Source organism: Nicotiana tabacum, chromosome 18 (genome assembly GCF_000715075.1).
Source record: "Nicotiana tabacum cultivar K326 chromosome 18, ASM71507v2, whole genome shotgun sequence".
Lineage (NCBI taxonomy): Eukaryota > Viridiplantae > Streptophyta > Magnoliopsida > Solanales > Solanaceae > Nicotiana > Nicotiana tabacum.
In genome coordinates, this window is record NC_134097.1 from 304351 (window position 1) to 327453 (window position 23103).

At 33.7% G+C, this 23103-nt stretch overlaps 1 protein-coding gene across 2 annotated transcripts; it reads right to left on the reverse strand.

Annotated features, from left to right (window-relative positions):
• Nucleotides 1–1149: 1149 nt before the first annotated feature.
• Nucleotides 1150–5340, reverse strand: LOC107817210 (auxin efflux carrier component 2-like). Of its 2 annotated transcripts, none has more exons than XM_075235981.1 (8): nucleotides 4194–5340; nucleotides 3944–4112; nucleotides 3724–3908; nucleotides 2847–3105; nucleotides 2378–2463; nucleotides 2121–2278; nucleotides 1921–1997; nucleotides 1150–1514 (listed from the first exon to the last, which is right to left on the reverse strand). In XM_075235981.1, exons 1-8 carry the CDS (start codon nucleotides 5137–5139, stop codon nucleotides 1448–1450), a joined length of 1947 nt encoding a protein of 648 aa, XP_075092082.1. In that variant the 5' UTR covers nucleotides 5140–5340; the 3' UTR covers nucleotides 1150–1447.
• Nucleotides 5341–23103: the final 17763 nt, after the last annotated feature.

A 23103-nucleotide genomic window follows, 5' to 3' on the forward strand; every position in this document is an offset into this window, starting at 1 on the left:
TCATCCCAAGGGTTATGATTATAAATAGCTTATCCTACTGCAAGCATTAATGACTGCTTCCACAATATGAACTCGTGACCTATAAATCACACGAAAATAATTTTGCCGTTGTTACCTTTTATTTTGGTTGTAATGAATTAAAAAAGAATGTTCAGTTGAGTGTAGAGGTTTAGATTCAAAAGTGTCCAACTGTCTCGTTCCTACTAAAAGTGTCACATGATAGAGCAAATTAAAAAATTATCAAGATGCTTGAAACTCAGAATAACAAGTTTTTTAAAGAGGCAAATCTCGGAACAATGCTCTGAAGCTAAATTTCTCTTCTCCCTAGTATGATTATCCTTTATTATTGAATTTAAGCTTTCACGTGCATGTAGAAGTTTTAAGAACTCAGATGGTCAAATAAAGCCAACATAGCCGGAATAAAATAAATTGAATAAATTTCCGTAAAAATGAAATAGAATCCACCTCGTTTAATTTGAATTTTATTTTATTTTAAAATAAATTTTTGTCATGCTTAAACTGTACAAAAAGTAGAACAATCAGTATTTTTTTTCTTTAGTTCAATTACCACATTTTGTTACTTTTAGTAGAAAACTCTTCACCATAGAAACCGTCTATTCTTTTTTATTTTTTGAATTGGAGGGAATCTCTTTATTAAAGAAGTAGAAACTTCCACTTCATTTTATTCGTTTACCGCTTGTGTGAAAAGAGAACATCTTTTGCTTTCTTGAATTTAAAAAATTAGTTGACTTTGTTGCACCCACACACATCAATGTATCTTTGCTTTTGTTTATCATTAATTCGAGTTAAATAGGAGTAAGTAATTTTATCCGAACCGTTGGGGCTTCTAGAAGTGAGAAAGCAAATGAAGAAAAATATATACACGGTAGAAACTTTTTAATTTTAATATCTTTATAGAAAATGAAAAGGGAAAAAAACACAATCCCTTTTCTTTCTCCATTGTATATAAGAAAACGTAGGTTGTGATTTAATTATAAATTTGATCTATTGGCCTGTATTAGAGTACTTTTGGAGAACTTTTCTTCTTCTTCTTTCTTCTTCTTCTTCTTCTTCTAAATGAACAGGTTAATCAGCTGCACTAATGCTATACCTTTGCACTAGAACATTTGAGCGAGACAATAGTGTCAAATGTTTATATCTAAACTAAAACTTTGATATTAGTAAATGAAGTAATAATACATCAATAATTCTACTATTGACCAGTTCATCTTCCTAAGCTAACTATGGTAACAGCAATTAAATTACTACTACAAAAAAGAATTAAAATAAATTAATGCAGTTTTTGTATAAGAAGAAGTCCCAATAGCCACATGCAGGGGAACACATAGTTGTTTCCTGTTGTCTTTCTTCCCTGAATCCACTGCCTTAATTATTTCTTGGATTCATTGAACTTGTCTGTCTCTGTTCCCCATGTCTTCACCAAAACTTAAAGCCCAAGAAGCACGTAATAGAGTATTGTAATGGGCAAGGCAACTAGCATTCCAAATATAACCCTGCCAAAGAACAAAGAAAAATGAGAATTTGAATAATTTCGTATATATTTTCGAAACTATAACTTTTGTTTTATGTAGCTTTGTAATTCTATTATGCTCTTTTGACTTTTGAAAGTTGATTACAAACATCTTTGCAAACATTTGGAAGCCAAAAAGGAAAAAAATTGTGCTATATAAAATGATTCTCTAGCACTAAGCTCCAGCTATGCGCAGGGTTCAGGGAAGGGTCGGACCATAAGGGTCTATTAATTGTACGCAGTCTTACCCTTCATTTTTGCAATAAACTATTTTCACGGCTCGAAATTATGACCTTCTAGACATATGACAATAACTTTACCAGTTCGTCAAGGCTCCCTTTCAAGTCTAACATAACAATATTTTGATAAAATTTATCGTAGAAACTTACGCGGTGCTAAGGATGTCGGGGTGGACGTTGTATTCTTTTGCGAACACAAACGGAACAATGCCTTGGGGAAGAGCAGCCTGCAAGTTATAATAATGGCAATGTTAATTTGAAACGTTTTGATCACTAGACTATCAGTGCATAGAAGTTAAACGCGTAAAATATATGCGCAGATTTCAGATTATAAGGAAAAATTAATGTACCTGAACAATGGCTACATGTAATAATACACCGCGAAGGCCAATAGCGATTGAAGTAGCTGCAATGACTGCAGGTCCTGTTAAGAACCTTACTGCCATTGAAAATGTGGCAACAGATTTCCCACATGCTATGATCTTTGGTTGTAAAGCCATGAACAAACCTATATTTTAAAGCAATTAGTAAAAGATAATGTAAAGTTTATAAGAGTGTGCATTTTTTTTTAAAAAAAAAAATATTATACTAAGACAATCATATTTACCTAGACTGAACATAGCCATTCCAAGACCAGCATCTGATAGAATTGAGATTGATCCTTTCACTATGGAAGGCATTTGAATATTCCATCTGCACATTTTGGACACCAACATTAAGGTTGTAATAAAAAAGGCAGCCCGGTGCACTAAGCTCCTGCTATGCGTGGGGTCCGAGAAATAGCCGAACCACAAGGGTCTATTGTACGTAGTCTTACCCTGCATTTCTGCAAGAGGCTGTTTTCACGGGTCCTCCGTGATATTTTTCTTTTATTTTTAAGAAAAAGGAATTATTGTTAATCTAGACAACTTGGAACTATTAAGTCATGAAGTGGATTAGAGACACCCTTAGGTGGCCAAACTCATTCCAGCAATACAAAATAAATGAAGACAATTCAGATGGTTTTAATTATTTCATACATTAAAATATGTAGAAACATTTCAATTAATTGGTAGAAGAAGGAGAAAGAAGTAGACCTGAATGAGACCAGAGACCAAATGAGACCTAACAAACTTGAATATGTGTTTGGATTTCTTATCAATTTCCTCCACACCATAATAAGTATAAGCCTTGTCATAACACTAGCAGGAGGCATCTGTTGTTTCTTCTCTCCTTCTAATTCCATGTCTACTTTCTTCTGGCCAGAGAAAGGAGAGCCATTTCCTGAATACTTGGAACCTTCCTCAATCTCTATTTCTTTATCTCCAATTGCTTTCCCAACTGGACTTGCATTCTCTATCAAATAAGAAAAAAGACAATGTAAAAAGATGATAAACTTAAAGAAATCTTCAGTCTAGCATATACATAAAATGTTTTGTTGCCCAAGCTAAGTGGTTAGAAGGGAAGCCTTGTAGCAACGGTAAGGTTGCATCAAGGTAGGCTGCCTACATTATACCCTTGGGTGCGGTCCTTCCCGAACCCCGCGTGAAAGCAGAATGCTTCGTCCACCGGACCGTCCTTTTAAACCAAGCGGTTAGATTCATTAAGCAAGAGGGATAGCCCTCTTCAATCTCAAGCTTTAATTTTTATATACCGACACTTTAATTATTTTTACACAATTAAGTCACCTAAAAGCTACTACAGGTAGATATATGTGTTCTTAGAAAGTGAAATTAGTAACATGCAAAACATAACAGATTAAGTGCTGTAACATATTAATAAATATGTAGTAGTATATAATATTTTAACTGTATTATAAGGTAAATCCTTAATGATTGAAGAAGGTCAACTAAGAAAAAGTGAAGAAGAAAGGACTAAATAGGAGCCAAAAATGTCAAAAAGGACAGAAAATAATTAATTGTATGTATGCACTAGAGACAAATTTTGAAGATGAAAAAAAGGACTTTAATTTACCTCTTGCTGCAGCTATCTCTTGTTGAAGAACAGCCTTAGATGCATCAAGAATCCCAAGTTCAGTTGAACCAGATTTGTTAACTGCATTTCTATGATTACCTTCAGATGTAGGAGATGCACTTGAACTCCAAACAAACATATGAAGCTCTTTATTATTATTATTATTATTATTATTATTATTATTATTATTATTATTATTATTGTTATTATTCTTTAGAAGATAAACAAATGCACTGGCACTGGCAGTGGCACTCCGCTCCCACTTCCCACTTCCTTTTTCCTTTGCCCTGCAAACATTGGATTTGGTGGTGGATATAAAGGTGGTGCTCCTAATCCATTAGCAGAAGCAGTACTACTACTGTTGAATAGCTCCCCGCTCATACTCCTACCTGTCGAGACATAATATAAATTAATTAATTAAAAGTATGATCTTTGTAAATGAGATGATCACACAATTTAATACTACGTACCTCCCCTTGTCTTCTTGTTGGTTCCAGTCTTCAACATATCCTCTTCAAAATTTGAGGTTCTTGGAGTTGGCCCTTTAGATGATTGCAAAGAGAAAACATCCCCTCCAAAACTATTTGTATAACCATGCTTTGGACTTGCTGTTTTACTAGCAAACATAGCATAAAAATCAGTCTGATTAAAACTAGATGCCCTAGGAGTTGGTCCTCGGGACGATTGAACAGAATAAATCTCAACACCAGTTAAATTCGAAGCTCTTGGAGTCATATTATTTGACTGCAAATGTGACTTGTTGTATGATGAAATAATAGAAGAAGCAGAGGACCTTCTTACAATAACATGCAATTTCCCATCATCTCCTATTTCAGCATCAGCTTGTAATGGTTCACGACCATTAAGAGAAACAACATCTGATTCAACACGAAATGAAGTTATAGAAGCAGCTGTCTCAGGAAATTGCTCACCAATTAATAACTTAGCACCTCTATACTCAAACATAAAGAGCATAAGTGTATACCAAATTACACTTTGCATAACCACAATTTGAACCATAAGATTCCCTGAGAAATCACCATACATAGCTTTAAGCAAAGGAATTCCCATAACTAAAGTGTTTGGAAGTGTTGATAAGGAAAAAAGAGTGATCATCCATTCTAAACTACCATTTTTGGTCACGGCTTGCCATACGAAAAGTGCGCTAAGAATCACAACTTTTTGAAGTGAATCAGCAGCAATGAAATGGTAGTTCATAGCATAAGGATCATTGGTAGAAATGAAGTGAAAACCAAGCAATGGAACGGCAAAAACCGCCACGAATCGATTGATTCCAGAGCATTGATCTGGTGTGAAGATTTTCCACCAACGGACTGAGCCATAAGCTAAGATCATAGCAACATATAATGGTATAATTGCAGCAAGAACATCATATATGTCTTTCCCATTAATCATGGCTACTAGCAAAATTAATCTCAAACCAAGATAGAGAAAGAAAGAAGAAAAGGGATATTATGAAAGTGATATAAAGGATTTAAGAGAGATGAAATGAATAGATGGTCAAGAAGGTGGGGATATAGACTAATTAATGAATTAATTAACTGCTCGAAATAGAGAGAGAGAATCTTATTAAATGAGTCTTCACTTAATCTTCCTCTTCATGGGATTGTTGCAAACGAAAATCAATGCAAACGTTGACAAAGTATTCCCTTGGGTAAGTGGCGGTGTAAATTTGTTTTGTATTCTTTTTGAAGGAGGTTTACGTACACACTACACTCCTCATATCCTACTTGTAAAATTTCATTGGGTGATTGTTGCTGTTGTTATTGTTACAATACTCTTTTTGAGAGGATTTTAACTTATATATAGTGACTTGTTTTTGTTCTCACTAGTGTAATTTAAGACTAGTGAGAACTTTAAAGACTATCATATCCATGTTCCTGTCACGACCCAAAATCTCACCCGTCGTGATGACGCCTATCTCAATACTAGGCAAGCCGAAAATCTCAATAAACCACAATTTCTCTCAAGATTGAAAATATAATATTTAAATACAATACAAACATTCCCTAAAACCTGGTGTCACTGAGTACATGAGTATCTAATAAGAATACTAAGTCTGGAAAATATAATCTATAATAGTCTGAGACCAAATACGGTAAACAAAGAGATAGAGAGTGAGAGACAAGGTCTGCAGAGCACGGCAGCTACCTCAAAATCTCCTGAAAATCAACCGCGCAAAAGGATTAACACCCGCTATGTCCGAAAATACTTGGATCTGCACATGAAGTGCAGGGTGTAGTATGAGTACAACCAACTTAGCTAGTAACAATAATAAATAAGGAACTAAAGATAGTAACGAGCTACACAGTTATGGTTCATTTCGAGTAATTCCAGCCAAGAATAGACATGCTATTAAATCTGGCAGATTAATGTCAAATCAATTTTTATACAGTTCCTGTTCATGAAATCCGTATATCAACAATCTTTCAGAGATTTTTCAAGAATGACAAATAGCAACTAAGTGCAACAACAAATGGAAATCAAGTACAACCTCTTAGGACAACAATCACTCCCTGGGCTCCCAACCCTCAGCACTCTCTCAATGGGTACCCGCGCTCACTGGGGGTGTACAGATTCCGGAGGGGCTCCTAAAGCCCAAGCGCTATAATCTGCACGGACAACTCACATGCTGCACGAATAACTCACGTACCATAATATAAATATCTGGATCCGCACGGCCAACTCACGTGCTATAGTATAACATAAGGATCCGCACGGCCAACTCACATGCTGCACGGCCAACTCACGTGCTATAGTATAATATAAGGATCCACACGGACAACTCACGTGCCATAGTATCAATATCTCACAATCAGGCCCTCGGCCTCATTCAGTCATAAATCTCTCCAGTCTCTCGGGCTCTCAATAATCATGAAATCAGCCCAAACAATAATGATATGATGTATCAATAATAATAACAGAGACTGAGATGAAATGTACAAGTAAAAATTGAGACTGAGCAAATATAGCATTTAGCAGGCAATTCAATAAGTACACGACCTCTGTGGGTCCCAACAGTACTATCACATAGCCTAAGCATGATTTCTAATATGATTTACAGTTTTTATCAATACATAGAGAGCATATAGCTAACAACAATTTATTCAACTTTACGGTTTCCCGGGACGCACCAAGTCACAATCCCCTTGGCGCACGCCCACACGCCTGTCACCTAGCATGTGCGTCACCTCCAAAATAATTACATGATACCAAAATCCGGAGTTTAATACCCTTAAGACCAGATTTAAAACTGTTACTTACTTCAAGCCGTGAAATTCTTATTCTGCAATGTCCTTTCCTCGTGAATTAGTCTCCAAACGCCTCGAATCTGGTCATAAATAATTCGTTTCAATCAATAAAATTCATTGAAATTAATTCCATAAGAAAATAATGATTTTTCATAAAAATTCAAAAATTAGCTCAAACTTCGCCCGTGGGGCCCACGTCTCGGAACCCGACAAAAGATACAAAATTCGAAAGCTCATTCCACCACGAGTCTAACCATACTAATTTTACCAAAATCCGACATCAACTCGACCTCCAAATCATCAAATCTTATTTCAAATCCCTAAGTTCAAAACCCCCGATTTATACCTCAAAAATATGTAATCTAGTCGAATTATTCGATGATAATTCAATATTCTGGAGTAGAAATGATCACAAGGGACTTACCTCAAGTTTTCCCGTGAAAACCTTGCTCAAAATTGCCCAACCCGAGCTTGAAATGCCCAAAAATGGCAAAAGTTCGGAACTCCTCTATTTTTGTACTGCCAAGAGGTTTTCGTACCTGCGAAAACTTGGCCGCTTCTGCGCCAACCGTATATTTGGAAAAAGTCCCGCATATGCACCTTTGCTCGCATTTGCGCCCCTATTTGCGCTCCTGCGTAAGCCGTTTCTGCGCGCGTCCCTCCGCATCTACGCTCACGCAGGTGCGAAATTTCCCTCGCACCTGCGACCACTGCCCCACAGTCCATTTGCGCATCTGCGCTTGCCAGGCTCGCTTCTGCGAGCTCGCACCTGCGATGGAATTTCCGCAGGTGCGATTGCAGCAGAGGGCAGAAACTTCAACTATTTCTTCTAAGTCCGAATTTGATCCGTTAACCATCCGAAACTCACCCGAGGCCCCCGGGACCTCAACTAAATATACCAACAAGTCCTAAAACATCATACGAACTTATTCGAGCCTTCAAATCACATCCAACAACACTAAAACACGAATCACATATAGATTCAAGCCTAATGAACTTTGAAATTTTCAATTTCTACAAACGACTTCGGAACCTATCAAATCACGTCCGATTGATCTTAAATTTTGCACACAAGTCATAAATGACATAACGGAGGTATTTTAATTTTCAGAATCGGATTTTGACCCCATATAAAAAAGTCAACCCCCCGGTCAAACTTTCCAAAAATTCAACTTTCGGCATTTCAAGCCTAATTCCACTATGGACCTCCAAATAATATTCCGCACACGCTCCTAAGCCCAAAATCGCCATACGGAGCTATTAGAATCATCAAAATTTAAATCCGAGGTCGTTTACACATAGATCCATATCCGGTCCATTTTTCTAACTTAAATTTTTAATTATGAGACTAAGTGTCTTATTTCATTCCGAATTCCTTCCAGACCCGAACCAACTAACCCGATAAGTCATAAATCAATTGCAAGACATAATTTGAGCAGTAAATGAGGGAACAGGATTATAATATTCAAAACGACCAGTTGGGTCGTTACAGTTCCCATCTAGTATGTCATAGTATAATATGCAACGTAAAAATAATTTGAGTTTAACTAATATACTCCGGCGATGATATGTGCAAATTATCCTTCTTAAAGTGTGTGTGTGTGTGTGTGTGTGTATATATATATATATATATATATATATATATATATATATATATATATATATATATATATATATATATATATATATATATATTAAAGGAATAAAATTTGCATTGTAGTTAAGTCAAGTGGCAAGCTACTATAAAGTCATTTGGTAATTTAAGATAATATTTGTAATAACATTTAATTTAATTTAAAAGATAAGATTATTTTTTAATAAATGGAAAGATAGTAAATAAGATTCTTTTGAATCTGAATGTAAAGAAAATGAATATTTTTCTAAGGATACAACCTACTGCCATATCTTAGCTAATATATATATTTTTTTAAAAATTGAATTGAAATATAAATATAACACCCTATCTTAACTAATTATGAAGATACAGACGGAGGTGCTATCAACACATACTAATACTACTACTACTACTACTAAAGAAATAAATTTTGCATTGTGGTTAAGCCAAGTGGTAATCTATTATAAAGCTACTTGGCAATTTAAGATAATATTTAATAACATTTAATTTAAATTAAAAGGCAAGAATATTTTTTAATTTAAATGGAAAAATAGTAAATAAGATTCTTTTGAATTTGAGTGTAAAGAATATAAATATTTTTCTAAAGATACAGCCTACTGCCATATCTTAACTGATATATTTTAGAAAGAAATTGAATTGAAAGATAAATATAATACCCCTATATTAACTAATAATTATAAAGATACAAATGGAAGTACTATCAACACATACTACTACTACTACTACTACTACTACTACTAATAATAATAATAATAATAATAAGGACAACAACAACAACAACAGCAACAGCAGCAACAACAACAACAACAACAATAATAATAGTAATAATAATAAGAGACATAATTTATATATCTTCTTATTTAATTGTTAAATCAAATCAACTCAAATATTATCCAAGCTTTTGAATTGATAAACAAAACAAATCAAATTTTAGCTAAGCCTTTGAATAGGAAAAAAAAACTACAAGGACAAAAAAGATACCTTGAGTTTTTGGTGAGGTATAAAGTATGAGCGTATGCATTTTTATTTTTTTTTTATCTATTATTGAATTAATACTAAATAATTAATTATATAAACATTTATATTTGGAAAATAATATAGAAAGAGGGGGTAGAGATAGTGTTAGAAAATTTATATTTTGAATTAAGTTAAAAAAAATAAAAATAAATAGTAAATAATACTCAAAAATATGATAAATTTAAACATTAATCTGGGTAGTAGAATAAAAGAATAAAATATATAAAAAATTTATTATAAAAGACCACATTTATCTATAATATATTATAATGGGTGTAGCTGACATGGATATGAATAATTCTACGTTATGCATAACACAATTACATGGACAAGAAATTATAAAAAAGATAAAATATGTAAATAAATAATTTAATGTAGAGATATATAGAAGGATAAGACTTATTTGACTTTTGAGAAGAGAAATTTTGTAAATAATAACGAGAGAAGTCATACTATATGGATAAGATACGTATTTAAAAATATTATAAAAGATAAAAGTAAAATAAAAAACATAGACAATTGACACAATTATAAGAAACAAATTTAAAGACCTGCTTCTCTCTAGGTGCTGGTTAGTCTGACGTGCACCCTGGAGTCCCATGGGAAGGGGGCGAGGTCGGGGAAGAGGAAGACCTAAGAAAAAGATACAAATTGCTTTTGGTAGTGTTGTGCATGCTCAATCCAAAGTAAATGCTTCAACATCCAAACAAACAACTACTATAAATCCAATAGAGCAGTTACCCTTATTGGAACCATCTTCGAGCTCAACAGTCACGATCCGACAATAGATGGAGCCGGTGGAAGGGGATAAAACACCAGATCAAGTGAGATCTCTGACAGAGGGTGAAACAAACTCGATTTTAGATGAGGCTCCGATAGTTAATCTGCCTATTCAGGCATGAGGTGATAAAACCCCAGTATAGAGTAACCTAGAAATTAAGGAAGCAAATCAGCAGATTCCTACATAGCAAGAGCCACCTACGAACAAACCTAAATCAAACTCTTTATTTGCCGAAAATAGAGATGCGAAAAATGGTATGACCTTAACCTATTTTTCCCTTCAAATTGCTAATGGAGAAACTATAGTGCAACTAGATACATCTGAGGTAGAAAAGGAAGCGGAAAAATGGAAGAATGCCCTTATTGTCTATGTTATGGGCGAAACACCAGGGTATTCCCTAATGCATAGGGATATATCCCATATGTGGAATAACATAGCTACACCGGATTTGTATCTTCATGAGGAAGGTTACTATGTGGTTCGATTTCAAGATGCTAAGGATATGAGCGAGATCCTTTTCTCTGGACCTTACACTATTCGAAATCGACCAATTATTTTGAAACCATGAACTCCTGCTTTTGATTTTAGCCAGGAGTTTATGACTGAGATCCCATTATGGGTTAAGTTCCCAAAATTGCCTATGAGTTGCTGGGGATGTGGTTCCTTGGGAAGAATAGATAATGCTTTAGGAAAACCTTTGTTTGATGATGAGTGTACAACTAAGAAAACTAGGATTTCATATGACAGAATGCTAATTGAAGTGAATGTTTCCAAGCCACTACCTGACAAAATCACAGTTATGGGGCCCATTGGACAAAATTTTCAACAGGAGGTGGAATTTGAATGAAAGCCCCAATTTTGTCCTTAATGCTTAACTATAGGACATGTCTGCTCCCTGAAGAAACCTGAACAACATCCGTTGGAGAGTCAAATACACAATAAGAGAAGGGGCGAACAAAAAAAGGTGGTACAAGAATGGAAGCCTAAAGAAGTACCATAAACTAGCCAACCTGTGGACAAACAATAAATAGATCATCTTGAGGTAGCTCAACCTAGACTAGTTATTAATGAAGGCAAATATCAACAAAAAGAAGTTGATTCACAACTCCAAGTAGCAACGCCAGATGGAATAGTTGGGAATGTTTCTAAAGGCAAGCAGCAAATGTCAAGCCCTGAATTGAACCTGATCAACTTCCCAAAGTTGAGTGTTGTTATAGCTAGCAAATCTAAGACTAGAAGACTAAGACTTTGCAAAGAGAGGATCGGAGACCAGACAAGTTAAGCCTCCAGACTTAGGAGGTAAAACAAATTCTCAATGGCTTGGCTTATATGAAACATTAGAGGTGTAAATAAAGTGTACAGATAGAGAGAGTTAAAGAAGTATATAAAGTAAGAAAATATCAAATTAATAGGGCTGCTGAAAACCATGGTTAAGCATCACAGATGTCCACAAATTGCTAATACTATTTCTCCTAATTGGGGTATACTTAATAACTACTATTTTGCTGCTAATGGAAGAATCTGGCTGATGTAGGATCAAGGACTTACAATGTAATAGTGCTGAAAATTGAAGCCGAATTACTCCATTGTGAAGTTAGGGGTTTCTCCTCTAAATTCAAATGTGTTCTGACAGTTGTCTATGGGTTCAACACTGTGAAGGAAAGGATATCTTTATGGGACACTCTTTAAAATATTTCACACATTACTACCTGCCCATGGTTTTGACAAGAGTGGGTTGCTATAGTGATGAGCACCCTCCACTTCCAACCAAGAAGTTGTGAGTTCGAGTCACCCCGAGAGCAAGGTGGGGAGTTCTTGAAGGGAGGGAGCCGAGGGTCTATCGGAAACAGCCTCTCTACCCCAAGGTAGGTATAAGGTCTACGTACACGCTACCCTTCTCAGACCCCACTAGTGAAATTATACTGGGTTGTTATTATTGTACCTGCCCATGGTTAGTGTGTATGAACTTTAATGCAATATTGTATGCTACTGATCGAATGCGCTGCCATCCAGTGAGTTTCAATGAAGTGAAGGATTTCTCAGACTGCATTACTGCCACTCTACTAAGTGAATTATAATGGAAAGGAGAATTCTTCACATGCTCAAACAAACAAACAAGGATCTGATAGGGTTTGGAGCAAAATTGATAGAGCATTTGGTAATTGTGATTGGATGATGATTTAGGGCCATATTGTCCTAGAATATGACCTCCCTAACATTTCATATCATGCCCCAATGCTGCTGATATTGAATACTGTGAATCATAACATTAGAGTACCATTCAGATTATTCAACATATGGAATGATCATGCATAATTCTTGGAGCTAATAGATGCCAACTGGAAGAATAAGTTTGCTAGAGATCCTATGCAGAATGTGTGGATCAAACTAAAGGCTCTGTGACCAGTCTTCAGACAGCTGAATCAAAGAGAGTTTCAATCCACATCATTGGGAATTGAGAAGGCAAGAGATGAATTACAATGTATCCAAGCTGCACTTGTAACTAGGTATGATGATGTTCTGGTGACTAAGGAGAATGAAGCTCCGATGAATCTTGAAAAATAGAATTTGTTTGAGGAGAGTATCTTAAAGCAAAAATCTAGAGCCCAATGGATACAGTTGGGGGGCTTCAATTCCAAGTATTTTGCTGCAGTCATGAAAAAAGTAGCCAAAGGAAGCAAATCATGGAGCTCAAATCCCTTTCAGGCGCTAAGCTAACTGATCCTAAGGAGCTTAGAGATGAGATTGTATCATTTTACAAGGGGTTACTGAGGACTTCTAGTACCTCACTAAAGGCTGTCAAACAAAGTTACAATGAGCAAGGGACCCAAGCTAAGTCATGAGCAACAAATTTCCTTGTGTGCTCCAGTTACTGACCAAGAAATACTCAATGAACTTAGTTCAATTGGAAATGATAAATCTCCAGGGGTGGATGGGTACAATGCTTATTTTTTAAGAGGGCATAGAGTATAGTAGGTCCAGAGATTATCATTGCTGTAAGAAGATTGTTTGAGAACGGTAAGATGAATATAGCTTTTAATTGTAATTCGCACACCTTAATCTCTAAAACCGATCACCTTGCTGATAGTGAAAGAGTGTAGACCAATTGCTTGTTGTACTGTTCTGTACAAAATTATTTCTAAATTTTTTGCCTCAAGACTCCAGAAAGTTATTGCATCAGTAGTATGTGAAGCACATGCTGGATTTATTCCAGGCAGGAAGATATCAGATAACATCTTTCTTGCTCAAGAACTGGTGAAATCTTATTCAAGGAAGAATATTTCCCCTAGATGTATGACAAAGATAGACCTTCAAAAGGCCTATGATTCAGTGGAATGGATATTTATGGAGTAGGTCCTAGATGAACTTGGTTTTCCTAGACAATTCACTATGTGGACCTTAGAACATGTGAAGACAGTCAATTACTCTATATTGATTAATGGTGAATCAACAGCCCCCTTTGATGCGGCTAAAGGACTATAATCGGGAGACCCAATCCTCTCATTTCTCTTTGCTTTAGCCATGGAATACTTAAGCAGGAAGCTTAATGAGTTAAAAGGGAATAATTAGTTCAATTATCATCCAAAGTGCTCTAAACTAGCAGTGACTCATTTATCATTTGCAGATGATCTACTCTTATTCTCCAGGGGAGATGTTGAATCTGTTTCCATATTAAATAGGCGTTTCTTGGATTTCTCTTCTGCTTTTGGACTTCAAACTAATAGTGAGAAGAGCTCCATTTATTTTGGAGATTTCACCCAGGTCATTCAAGAACAAATCTTACATCAACTAGGATTTCCAAAAGGAGAGCTCCCCCTCAAATATCTTGGAATCTCCCTTTCCACAAAAAAGATCTCACTAATACAGTGACAGCCTTTGATTAACAAAATGGTATCCAGAATCTCCTCTTGGACTGCAAAGAAACTCTCATATGCTGGGAGAACTCAGTTAATCCAAATAGTCCTCTTTGGTATTTAAGCATATTGGTCTCAATTGTTTGCTATTCCTTCAAAAGTACTAAGTACAATTGAGGCCTATTGTACAAGCTAATTATGGTCTAGTACAAACACAATTACAAGGAAAACTCTAATAGCTTGGGATAAGGTGTACACTCCAAAGTCAGTTGGGGGTCTAGGCTTGCTTAACATATGATTATGGAATAAAGCAGCAATAGCTAAGGCAAGCTGGGACATTGAGCATAAGGCACATAGGTTGTGGATCAGGTGGTTACATGCCTATTACATCAAGAACCAATAATTTAGTCAAATTCCTATTTCTCAGCAGGCAGGATAGATGGTGAGGAAAATATTTGAACCAAGAGACACAATGGCACTACTCCAAGATGCCAATTCAGGCAGCTTAATCAAACAACTTTACCTTCAGCTTATTGGTGATAATGAGAGAATACCTTGGAAGGCTTTGAGATTTGGAAATGATGCTAGACCAAAAGCTCAATTCACAGTTTGGCTGCAAATGCATGGAAAGTTAATGATTGTTGATAGACTTGCTTCCTGGGGGATTTTTGTAGTTCCTATTTGCAGTCTATGCAACAATCACAATGAAACGAGAAACCACCTATACATGGAGTGTCCTTTCTCTATCAAGGCATGGGAAGGAGTGTTGAAATGGCTGCAAGTTTCTCTCTTCAGGACTTCGCGATGGGAGCAATTGGAGAAATAGATCATCAAAGAATCAAAGGGCAAATCACAAAGAGCTCAAATTTTCAAATTAGCTTATACTTAATGGGTGCATACTATGTGGATTGAGAGGAATCAAAGAAGATTTGAGAAAATAGCAAAGAATCACATTTAGTTAGTGAGGGAGATAGCATATGTTTGTAACATCGGGGCGTCTATAAGAATTAAAGCTCAGGTCCAGCAGGTTATTATTTAGGTTAGTTCTGGTAGCTTAGTAGTTGTCTTACTCTGTGTATTTTTTGTTGTTTGCAATAGGCCATGATTAGATAGCAGACTGTGATGTAGTCTAGATAAAAGTAAAATAATAAACATAGACAATTGACACAATTCTAAGAAACAAACTAAAAGACAATTATCATTATTCCAAGACACAAATTAAAAATATAAGTATATAGATTTGAATTTTTATGCAATTAATTTTAATAAAAATTAATTAAACTTCCATATAGATAAAATAATTATATAAAATTTTATAGTAGGGAAATTAATATTGGGGGGGGGGGGGAGGGGGAGTAGAGATAGTATGAGAAAAGTTATACTTTGAATTAATTTGAAAAATAAATCATATCTCTTGCTCAATTAGCATTTCAAAGTTTGAGAATCAAGATGTGTGATTTATATAGTTTGGATTCGAACAATTTTAAAGTGATTCTCAAAAGAAAATGATCATGTGCATGCAGTTTGATAAGATTCGTTATAAAGCAAATCCAATGATGTTGAAAGAGAGTTAAATCAATTATAGATGTATAGAAGAATAAGAGAAATTGATGGCAAGACATACATCAATGTGTTTTATCGGGTTAATATTTTAAAGTATGAAACTACTAGACATCAATTGAATTCAATGTCAATTACATTACCTTACGGTGAAACTAATTATACAAATTTTATAGTTTGTCTTATATCTCAATTGTTTGGAAGCAATACATATTCTTTTTGGTTTTTCTTATTTATTTTGTAGTTGCTATGCTAAAAATAGATAGTAATAGGAGTATAGATTCTTCTCTAATGGGTCATGTATGGACCGTGACCTTTTAGTCCGTTATTGATATTTATGTTCTCCAATATTAGTTGAGCCAATCGATTAAGCAATTGTTGGGATCGGTATATACATGTAAATTAGAATGAAATAGAATTGAGCGGGATAAACATATAGAGGAGTATAATTGCACTATCTGAGATTGTTATTACACAAAATAAAGCCAACTACAAAAATTAAAGATAAAATTTATTTAATTAAGAATTACCAGTCAAGCAATAGGAACTCATCTTTGTTTAAGATATGTGCAAGATAGAAGAAAAATATTAGAAGTACGTGTTTATCTAATTGGAAAAATGATTGATTCTTCTAAAATAAATTGCTAGGTAAAATTGACACCCATAAAGTTGAAGAGTTTTATCGAATATCCTTACTTACAAATAGTGAAGTAAATTATTAAAAGTAAAGTAACTCTAATTATGTGGTTAAAATTGAAGCAACATCAAAATAGTTGAGCAAATCCCGATCCAATTGTTCTATATGTTGGTAACTCTCAAAAGTGAAAATATGTTGGTTGTCAATAAATAATCATATATGAATATATTAGTTTGTCATTCAATATTAAAATATTAAATGTAATAAATGTAATTTTGCAATTCTAGGTTGGTAGAAGTTTATGTTATTGAGATGTACTCCATTAAAGATAATAATAGAATATATTTTTTGTAATTTAAATTAAAATATCAATAAATATATTTTATTAATTATTACTCCTTATAATATTATTTAATTGAATCATATTATACTTTTATTTGTTTGTATCACTAATTATATATGGGGTTATAATATTTGAGTTTCTGACAATAGTTATTCATATGATTTTTTTTTTGCTTGTTTATAAAGTTAAACAGGATCACAATATTATTCGCACATCGCGCGAGTACTAATACTAGTTATAATATTAAAAGGTAAAGATGATCTGACAGTGTAAAACTTCTTTACATTGTCGGGAACTCAAATAATTTAACAGCTTTAAATCCAAAATTATATTAAATGTGTAAATTCTGACCTAAGACAATTTACAAATCACCTAAAATCAAAAGGAGACACCATCCAATAATTCAGCTATAAGTTATGTCTAAGATCATATGTAAAGCCACAGGATAAAATCACTTATAAATATTTTGAACAGATAGAGAATCTTGTTTGTGATGTGTTTAGATCTGGGGTTTAGCTTGAGATAAATATATATTTGTGAAATTTTATGTTAAGATAAACGAATAGCTTGATCTACTCCTAACTCGTCGCCACAGCACACGTTCATGCACATGCAAAATCTCATTTTAAATTAGGGGACAATTGCTGCAATCCTAAATTATTTATATCTAAGCTGCAACTATAATTTAATGATACTCTATTTAATATATTCTGGTGGATGAGCATGTAACGTATAAGAAACTATTGGAGGTTGAGCCAGCTGTATATTTGCACAAGCCAAATAATAGTAGTAAAATTTATTGTAACAAAATAAAGTAAACAGATAGTTCTTCCTTAAAGAGCAAATTTAGCTTTTAGTACCTAAAATCTATGCGTTTATTTGTCCTGCTCATTTAGTTGTGCATCTGATGGCCTAGTTTTATACTAATACTGTTGGAAAATGGGATTTTATGTAGCTTTTTAAGCTAATTTTTCTTTAGATATTCATTCATCTATATCGGTAAGTGCATCTATTTTCTCCAAAATGGGCAATAGACCAAATTGTTAAGAATATCATTTCACTTTGCAATTTTAGCAACTGAATTGGGATATGACTTTGCAAGTGGTTTGTCCTTTTTTCTTTTGGTAGGAAGTGGTCGGTTGTCCTACAATTTCTGTTTATTGCAAACTAAACTGCAATTATTTAGCATTGCTACCACTAGGGGGCGTTCAGTTCGGATTGAATATGAGAATTTCGGTTTGAATTTTCGATTTTCGGATCGAAGAAATGACAATCCAAATCAGATCGGATTGGATCGGATTTTTAAGTTTGGTTTCGGATTAATCGGTTTGGATATTATGGATTTTCGGTTTTGAGCGTATAAGTTGAGATGTTTCTACTTTTTACAGAAAATGAATATCCAAATGAAGTACTCATGTTAAATTGCTTGAAAAGTTTCTCATTCTTGTCGCAATCATCCAAATAAAGTATTCAAGTAATAAAATTATTATAAAAAAAATATAACAAAGACATTAATACGACCGATAAGAAGTAGCAATAGTAAAATCATGTCCAAATAAAAAATATTCTGACAATAACTTAGTAATTAATATTGAATAGATGAGATAATACCTAATGGGTAGGGTATTGAACTTATTACTATTGACATATGGATAATGGACTAAATATAAAGTATAAAAATTTTGAATTTTCGGAGTACCAAATCCAATATCCAATCCGAAATCCAAAAATTTTAAAAAGTAAATTCAAATCCAATCCGTAATCTGAAAATCCAAAAAAATGAATTTCGATTTTGGATTTCTGAAAGAGAGATATTGACCTTTAAGAAAAGTATGAGTCTGACGCCCAAGAGGCCGAAGATCAAATAGGATCTTTACACAAATAGCCGATCATATTCATTGTTTACCTTTTTTAGCAATATACATAGATTATACACAATTATACATATATAATACATAAATTATGCATATATTAATCTCCACCAACTATTTTTAATTTAAGTAATTGAGTGGGCTGCTATTTGAGTTAATTCTTCAAAATCCGAATCCAAAGATTTTGGCCTATTCATGCAAAATTAATAGCTCAAATTTTTCCTTACAACAAAATTATGGAAGTACTCAAACACAGTTTTTGGAGAAATTCTTATATTACATTTCCTTGCTAGATTGAGAGCTATCCTATTAACAACCAAAACATTTATGGACCCTAACTTAAATAGCCCTCCAATTGATCCCTTAAATTAAAATAGCCGACAAACGTATAATATATGTATAATAAATGTGAATCCGGGCGATTATTTATTTAAAAAACCTTTTTTAGCACGAACACTAACCAGAACTTTATAATGTAAAGCCCACTACCAATACGCCTCACTACGCGCTACCCAATGAGCCCACTAAACAAATAAATGGAAATATAAGCCCAACCCTCAAATGGAAAGAGATTTTTTCCTTCATATATAATATTTAAAACTTATTTATTAAAATTGTCCAAGTTTTATATATTACCCGCCCTAAATAAGTTTTTCTTATAATTTATATACAATCCATTATTAGTGCCTTAAATTAGGGGATTCTTTGCTTGAAAAATGGTGTAACAGAAGGGAACGAAGTTCAAATTGTCTTTCCATCTAAATAAACCTCCTTCCAGTTATGTGTTACCTATTTTAAGTCATAATTAGTGCAGCTCTTCTCTCTCTTTGCCATAATTGCCTATTTTAAGAAAAGAATAATTTATGGTACAACAACATACAAAATAAAAATAAATTTTATACAAATTTAATATAAAATTGATATATCTACAACTGCATACATACTAAACATAAATTTCAAACAACTAATTATACAGTATATAACTTTTTTATAACTTATCTACAACTTTCATACATCATTCTTGCCCAATTAAATACAACTATAACATCATACAACTTAAATATAATTTTTATATAAATTTTATACAATATGTCTTTTGTATATACTTCTTCTTCGAATTTCAATCTAAACATCCAGCCAAATCAAATCTAATCTTCATCAAATATCCTCAAAATCGAGATATAAACTCCATAGAATATTCTCAATCCTTTGCAATAACACCCAATCCAAACAAATAATATTTTTTAAAAATCCAAATTGTAATTCAAAGTTTTGAAACTTTTTAATGGCTGTCAATGGTGCAGAGTCAAACACCTTCAAATTTATTAATTAACAAATTCAATTCGAACAATACAACCAAATAGATAATATACATCTACTGCTAGCCCTCCATCGGAACACCAACAAGAAAAGGGGAAGCCCGAAAAAGCTCCAAACTCCAGCCATGGCAAAATTCAAATCGATAAAAAATTAATCCCCTTCTTCGCGGAAAGAGCTAGGTCTCGTATAGAAGAAGGGGTTTTTTCGCTTTTCGACAGGAGATGATACATAAGCCATTGTTAGAGAAAATTATGAGCTTTAGAAGAAAAAACCTTTTAGAAATTGGTGTAGAAAGAGGGTTGATTTCAAAGAGAGAAAGAAGAAAATACTTTAGAAAGATTGGGGTTTGTCTGGGTAATTAAGGAATTGTGAGGATCTTTAGGGATTTACTAAATTAAAAGGCTACAATCAAGGGATACTCATTTAAAACTAATTTGTATACAATTGGTAAATTTTATATGATCATGTAATTAAGTTAAAACTTGATTATGGCGGGTAATTAAGTTTCATATGTAGTATAGGGAGGTAAAAATATCAAATAAAAATCCACAATCTCCAAAACACAGATAATAATTTTAGGAAAAATTACACGATATATCAAACATTTACATTGTATTTATTATTGGTAGCTATACTTTCAGCAAATTTATAATTCGTAGATATATTTGAATTTTAGTAAATTCATGAAATAAGAGATTAATTGTTTTGAACTAAAATTAGAGAGGAATAAGCTCTCGTAGCTTAGTTGGTTAGAGTACATGCTTAATTAACAGAGGTCTTGAATTCGACTCTCAACAAGAACAAATTATTTTTCATGTATTTCTGTATTTCGTCTTAGTTTTATTCGTTAGGTGAACATATTAATAAAAAACTAAAAATTGAATAAGAAAACTAGCTTCAACCAAGCCTCCATTGACCAAATTAAATGATAGAAAATACTATATTCGGTTACAAGAGAGTTTTAACCTCAAATCTCAATAGCTTCTAAATAAGAAATCCACCACAAAAGCCAAAATGAACATTTAAAGAGTTAATTACTTAAATAGTCAATGAAAATTATCTAATAAAATTATTTTTTTTAACGCAAAAGTCATTTTTACTTTACTAGTTTTACACAAAGGCGGATATAGTGTGGGTTCTATTGAACCCATAACTTTCGACGCTGAGTAGAAATTTATATATAAAAATTCATTAAAGTTGTAAAAATAATAGATTTGAACCTATAACTTTAAAAATATAATGGGTTCAATGCTTAAAATCTTAAAAGTTGAACCCATAGAGTTTAAATTCTGGATCCGTCTCTAATTTTACACTCATGGTCATCATAGCCTGAAAGTGTATATTTTTGGGTTAAAAAAAAAACAATTCAATGACGCAGCGCACATATTCTGAAGGTGTTATGAAATATAACTCAAAGTAATAATATAGAATAACAAAAAATAAGCTAAGAGATATAGAGAGAAAGAGAGGAGAGATTTTTATTTCTTCTTCAATTGTGTGTATTTTCCTATCTATTACAAGGCCTTTATATAGGCTTGAAAAGTGAAGAAAAATATGTTATTGAATATGTCATTAAGCATTTGAGAAGATCATGGAGGAAGAGTAGACATCCACCATAAATAGAATTTTCTTATAACACTCCCCCTTGGATGTCCAAAGATAATATGCCTCGTTAAAACCTTATTAGGAAAAAATCCTATGGGAAAAAAATCCTAGTGAAGGAAAAAGAGTACACATGTTTAGAAATATACCTTTTGGTTGCCTCGTTAAAAACCTTGCAAGGAAAATCCAGTGGGACAAACCTTGTAAGGGAAAAAGAGTACAACGCATATTAACTCCCTCTGATGAGAGCATCAATTCACATCCTTGAGCCTTCGCATCCCAATCTTGTATGCTAGTTTCTTGAATGTTGACGTCAGTAGAGATTTGGTGAACAAATCAGCCATATTATCACTTGAACGGATCAGTTGCACATTGATATCACCATTCTTTTGAAGATCATGTGTGAAAAATAACTTTGGTAAAATGTGCTTTATCCTATCCCCTTTTATGAATCCTCCCTTCAATTGGGCTATGCATGCTGCATTGTCTTCATACAAAATTGTGGGTAGTTTGTCACACTTCAAACCACATTTGGATCGAATAAGGTGTATCATAGACCTCAACCATACTGTCACGCCCCAAAATCGAGGAGCGCGACCGGCGCTCAACCGAGTGAACCCAGTCGAGCAAGCCTACGTTACATCAACCTCTCATCATAACTCATGCATGATTTATCAAAACATAATTAGATCATAACTTTCATATTGAATACATTTGGCTCAATGGCCCATAGTTGTTTTTTCTTTTCTTCTTCACTCATGATGGGTACATAACTTCATAAATATCTGTGAATATAAATACATGATGAAACTCAAAACTTAAGTACATGACCCACAACGTACATGGAGCTTATATGACAATAGATACCTAAGTACATAATACTAACTAGACTCGAGTGCCCACTGAAATTGTAGCAGACTCACCATAATCTGATGCACAGAAGATCCCTACCAAAGATCCATATCATCCTGTAGAAGTATACCTGCATCCATTAAAAGATGCAGCGCCCCCGGCAAAAGGGACGTTAGTACTATCGAATAGTACTAGTATGTATAACTAAACACCCTCTCAATAGAATAATTAATATTACAACGAGGAATAATCACAAAATCAATGAAAGTCTCGAACAATACCAAAACATCAAGTGTCATGTAAATTCCCATAATTTCAGATTAGTGAGTCTTAGCACCAATATACCATTGTTCACAATACCATTATTCACGATACCATTACCACCGTCCTCTCAGCACGAAGTCCAATCACGACCCGATCGACTAGGCTGTCTTATTCGAGACATCAAACCCTTTGTTTTTTATATCAATCACAACATTTCATATTTCTTTCATTAAAGTACATCAAAAGACTACAAAACATCGCGTAGGTTGAAATATCAAGCCTTATTATACTTGCATCATTCTAAACTTCTTTTAGGGTCAACTGAGCCATATGATCTATACGCGGAACACATAATATAAAATAATTGAAAT

What these genes read in the sequence shown, in the direction of transcription:
- LOC107817210 (XM_075235981.1), bottom strand. Translation starts at nt 5,139, where the DNA reads ATGATTAATGGGAAAGACATATATGATGTTCTTGCTGCAATTATACCA. An exon ending in GTGCCAGTGCATTTGTTTAT is followed by an intron (nt 3,909 to 3,943) that starts CTTCTAAAGAAT and finishes TAATAATAATAA; the next exon opens with TAATAATAATAATAATAATA. An exon ending in AGAGATAGCTGCAGCAAGAG is followed by an intron (nt 3,106 to 3,723) that starts GTAAATTAAAGT and finishes CTTATTTGATAG; the next exon opens with AGAATGCAAGTCCAGTTGGG.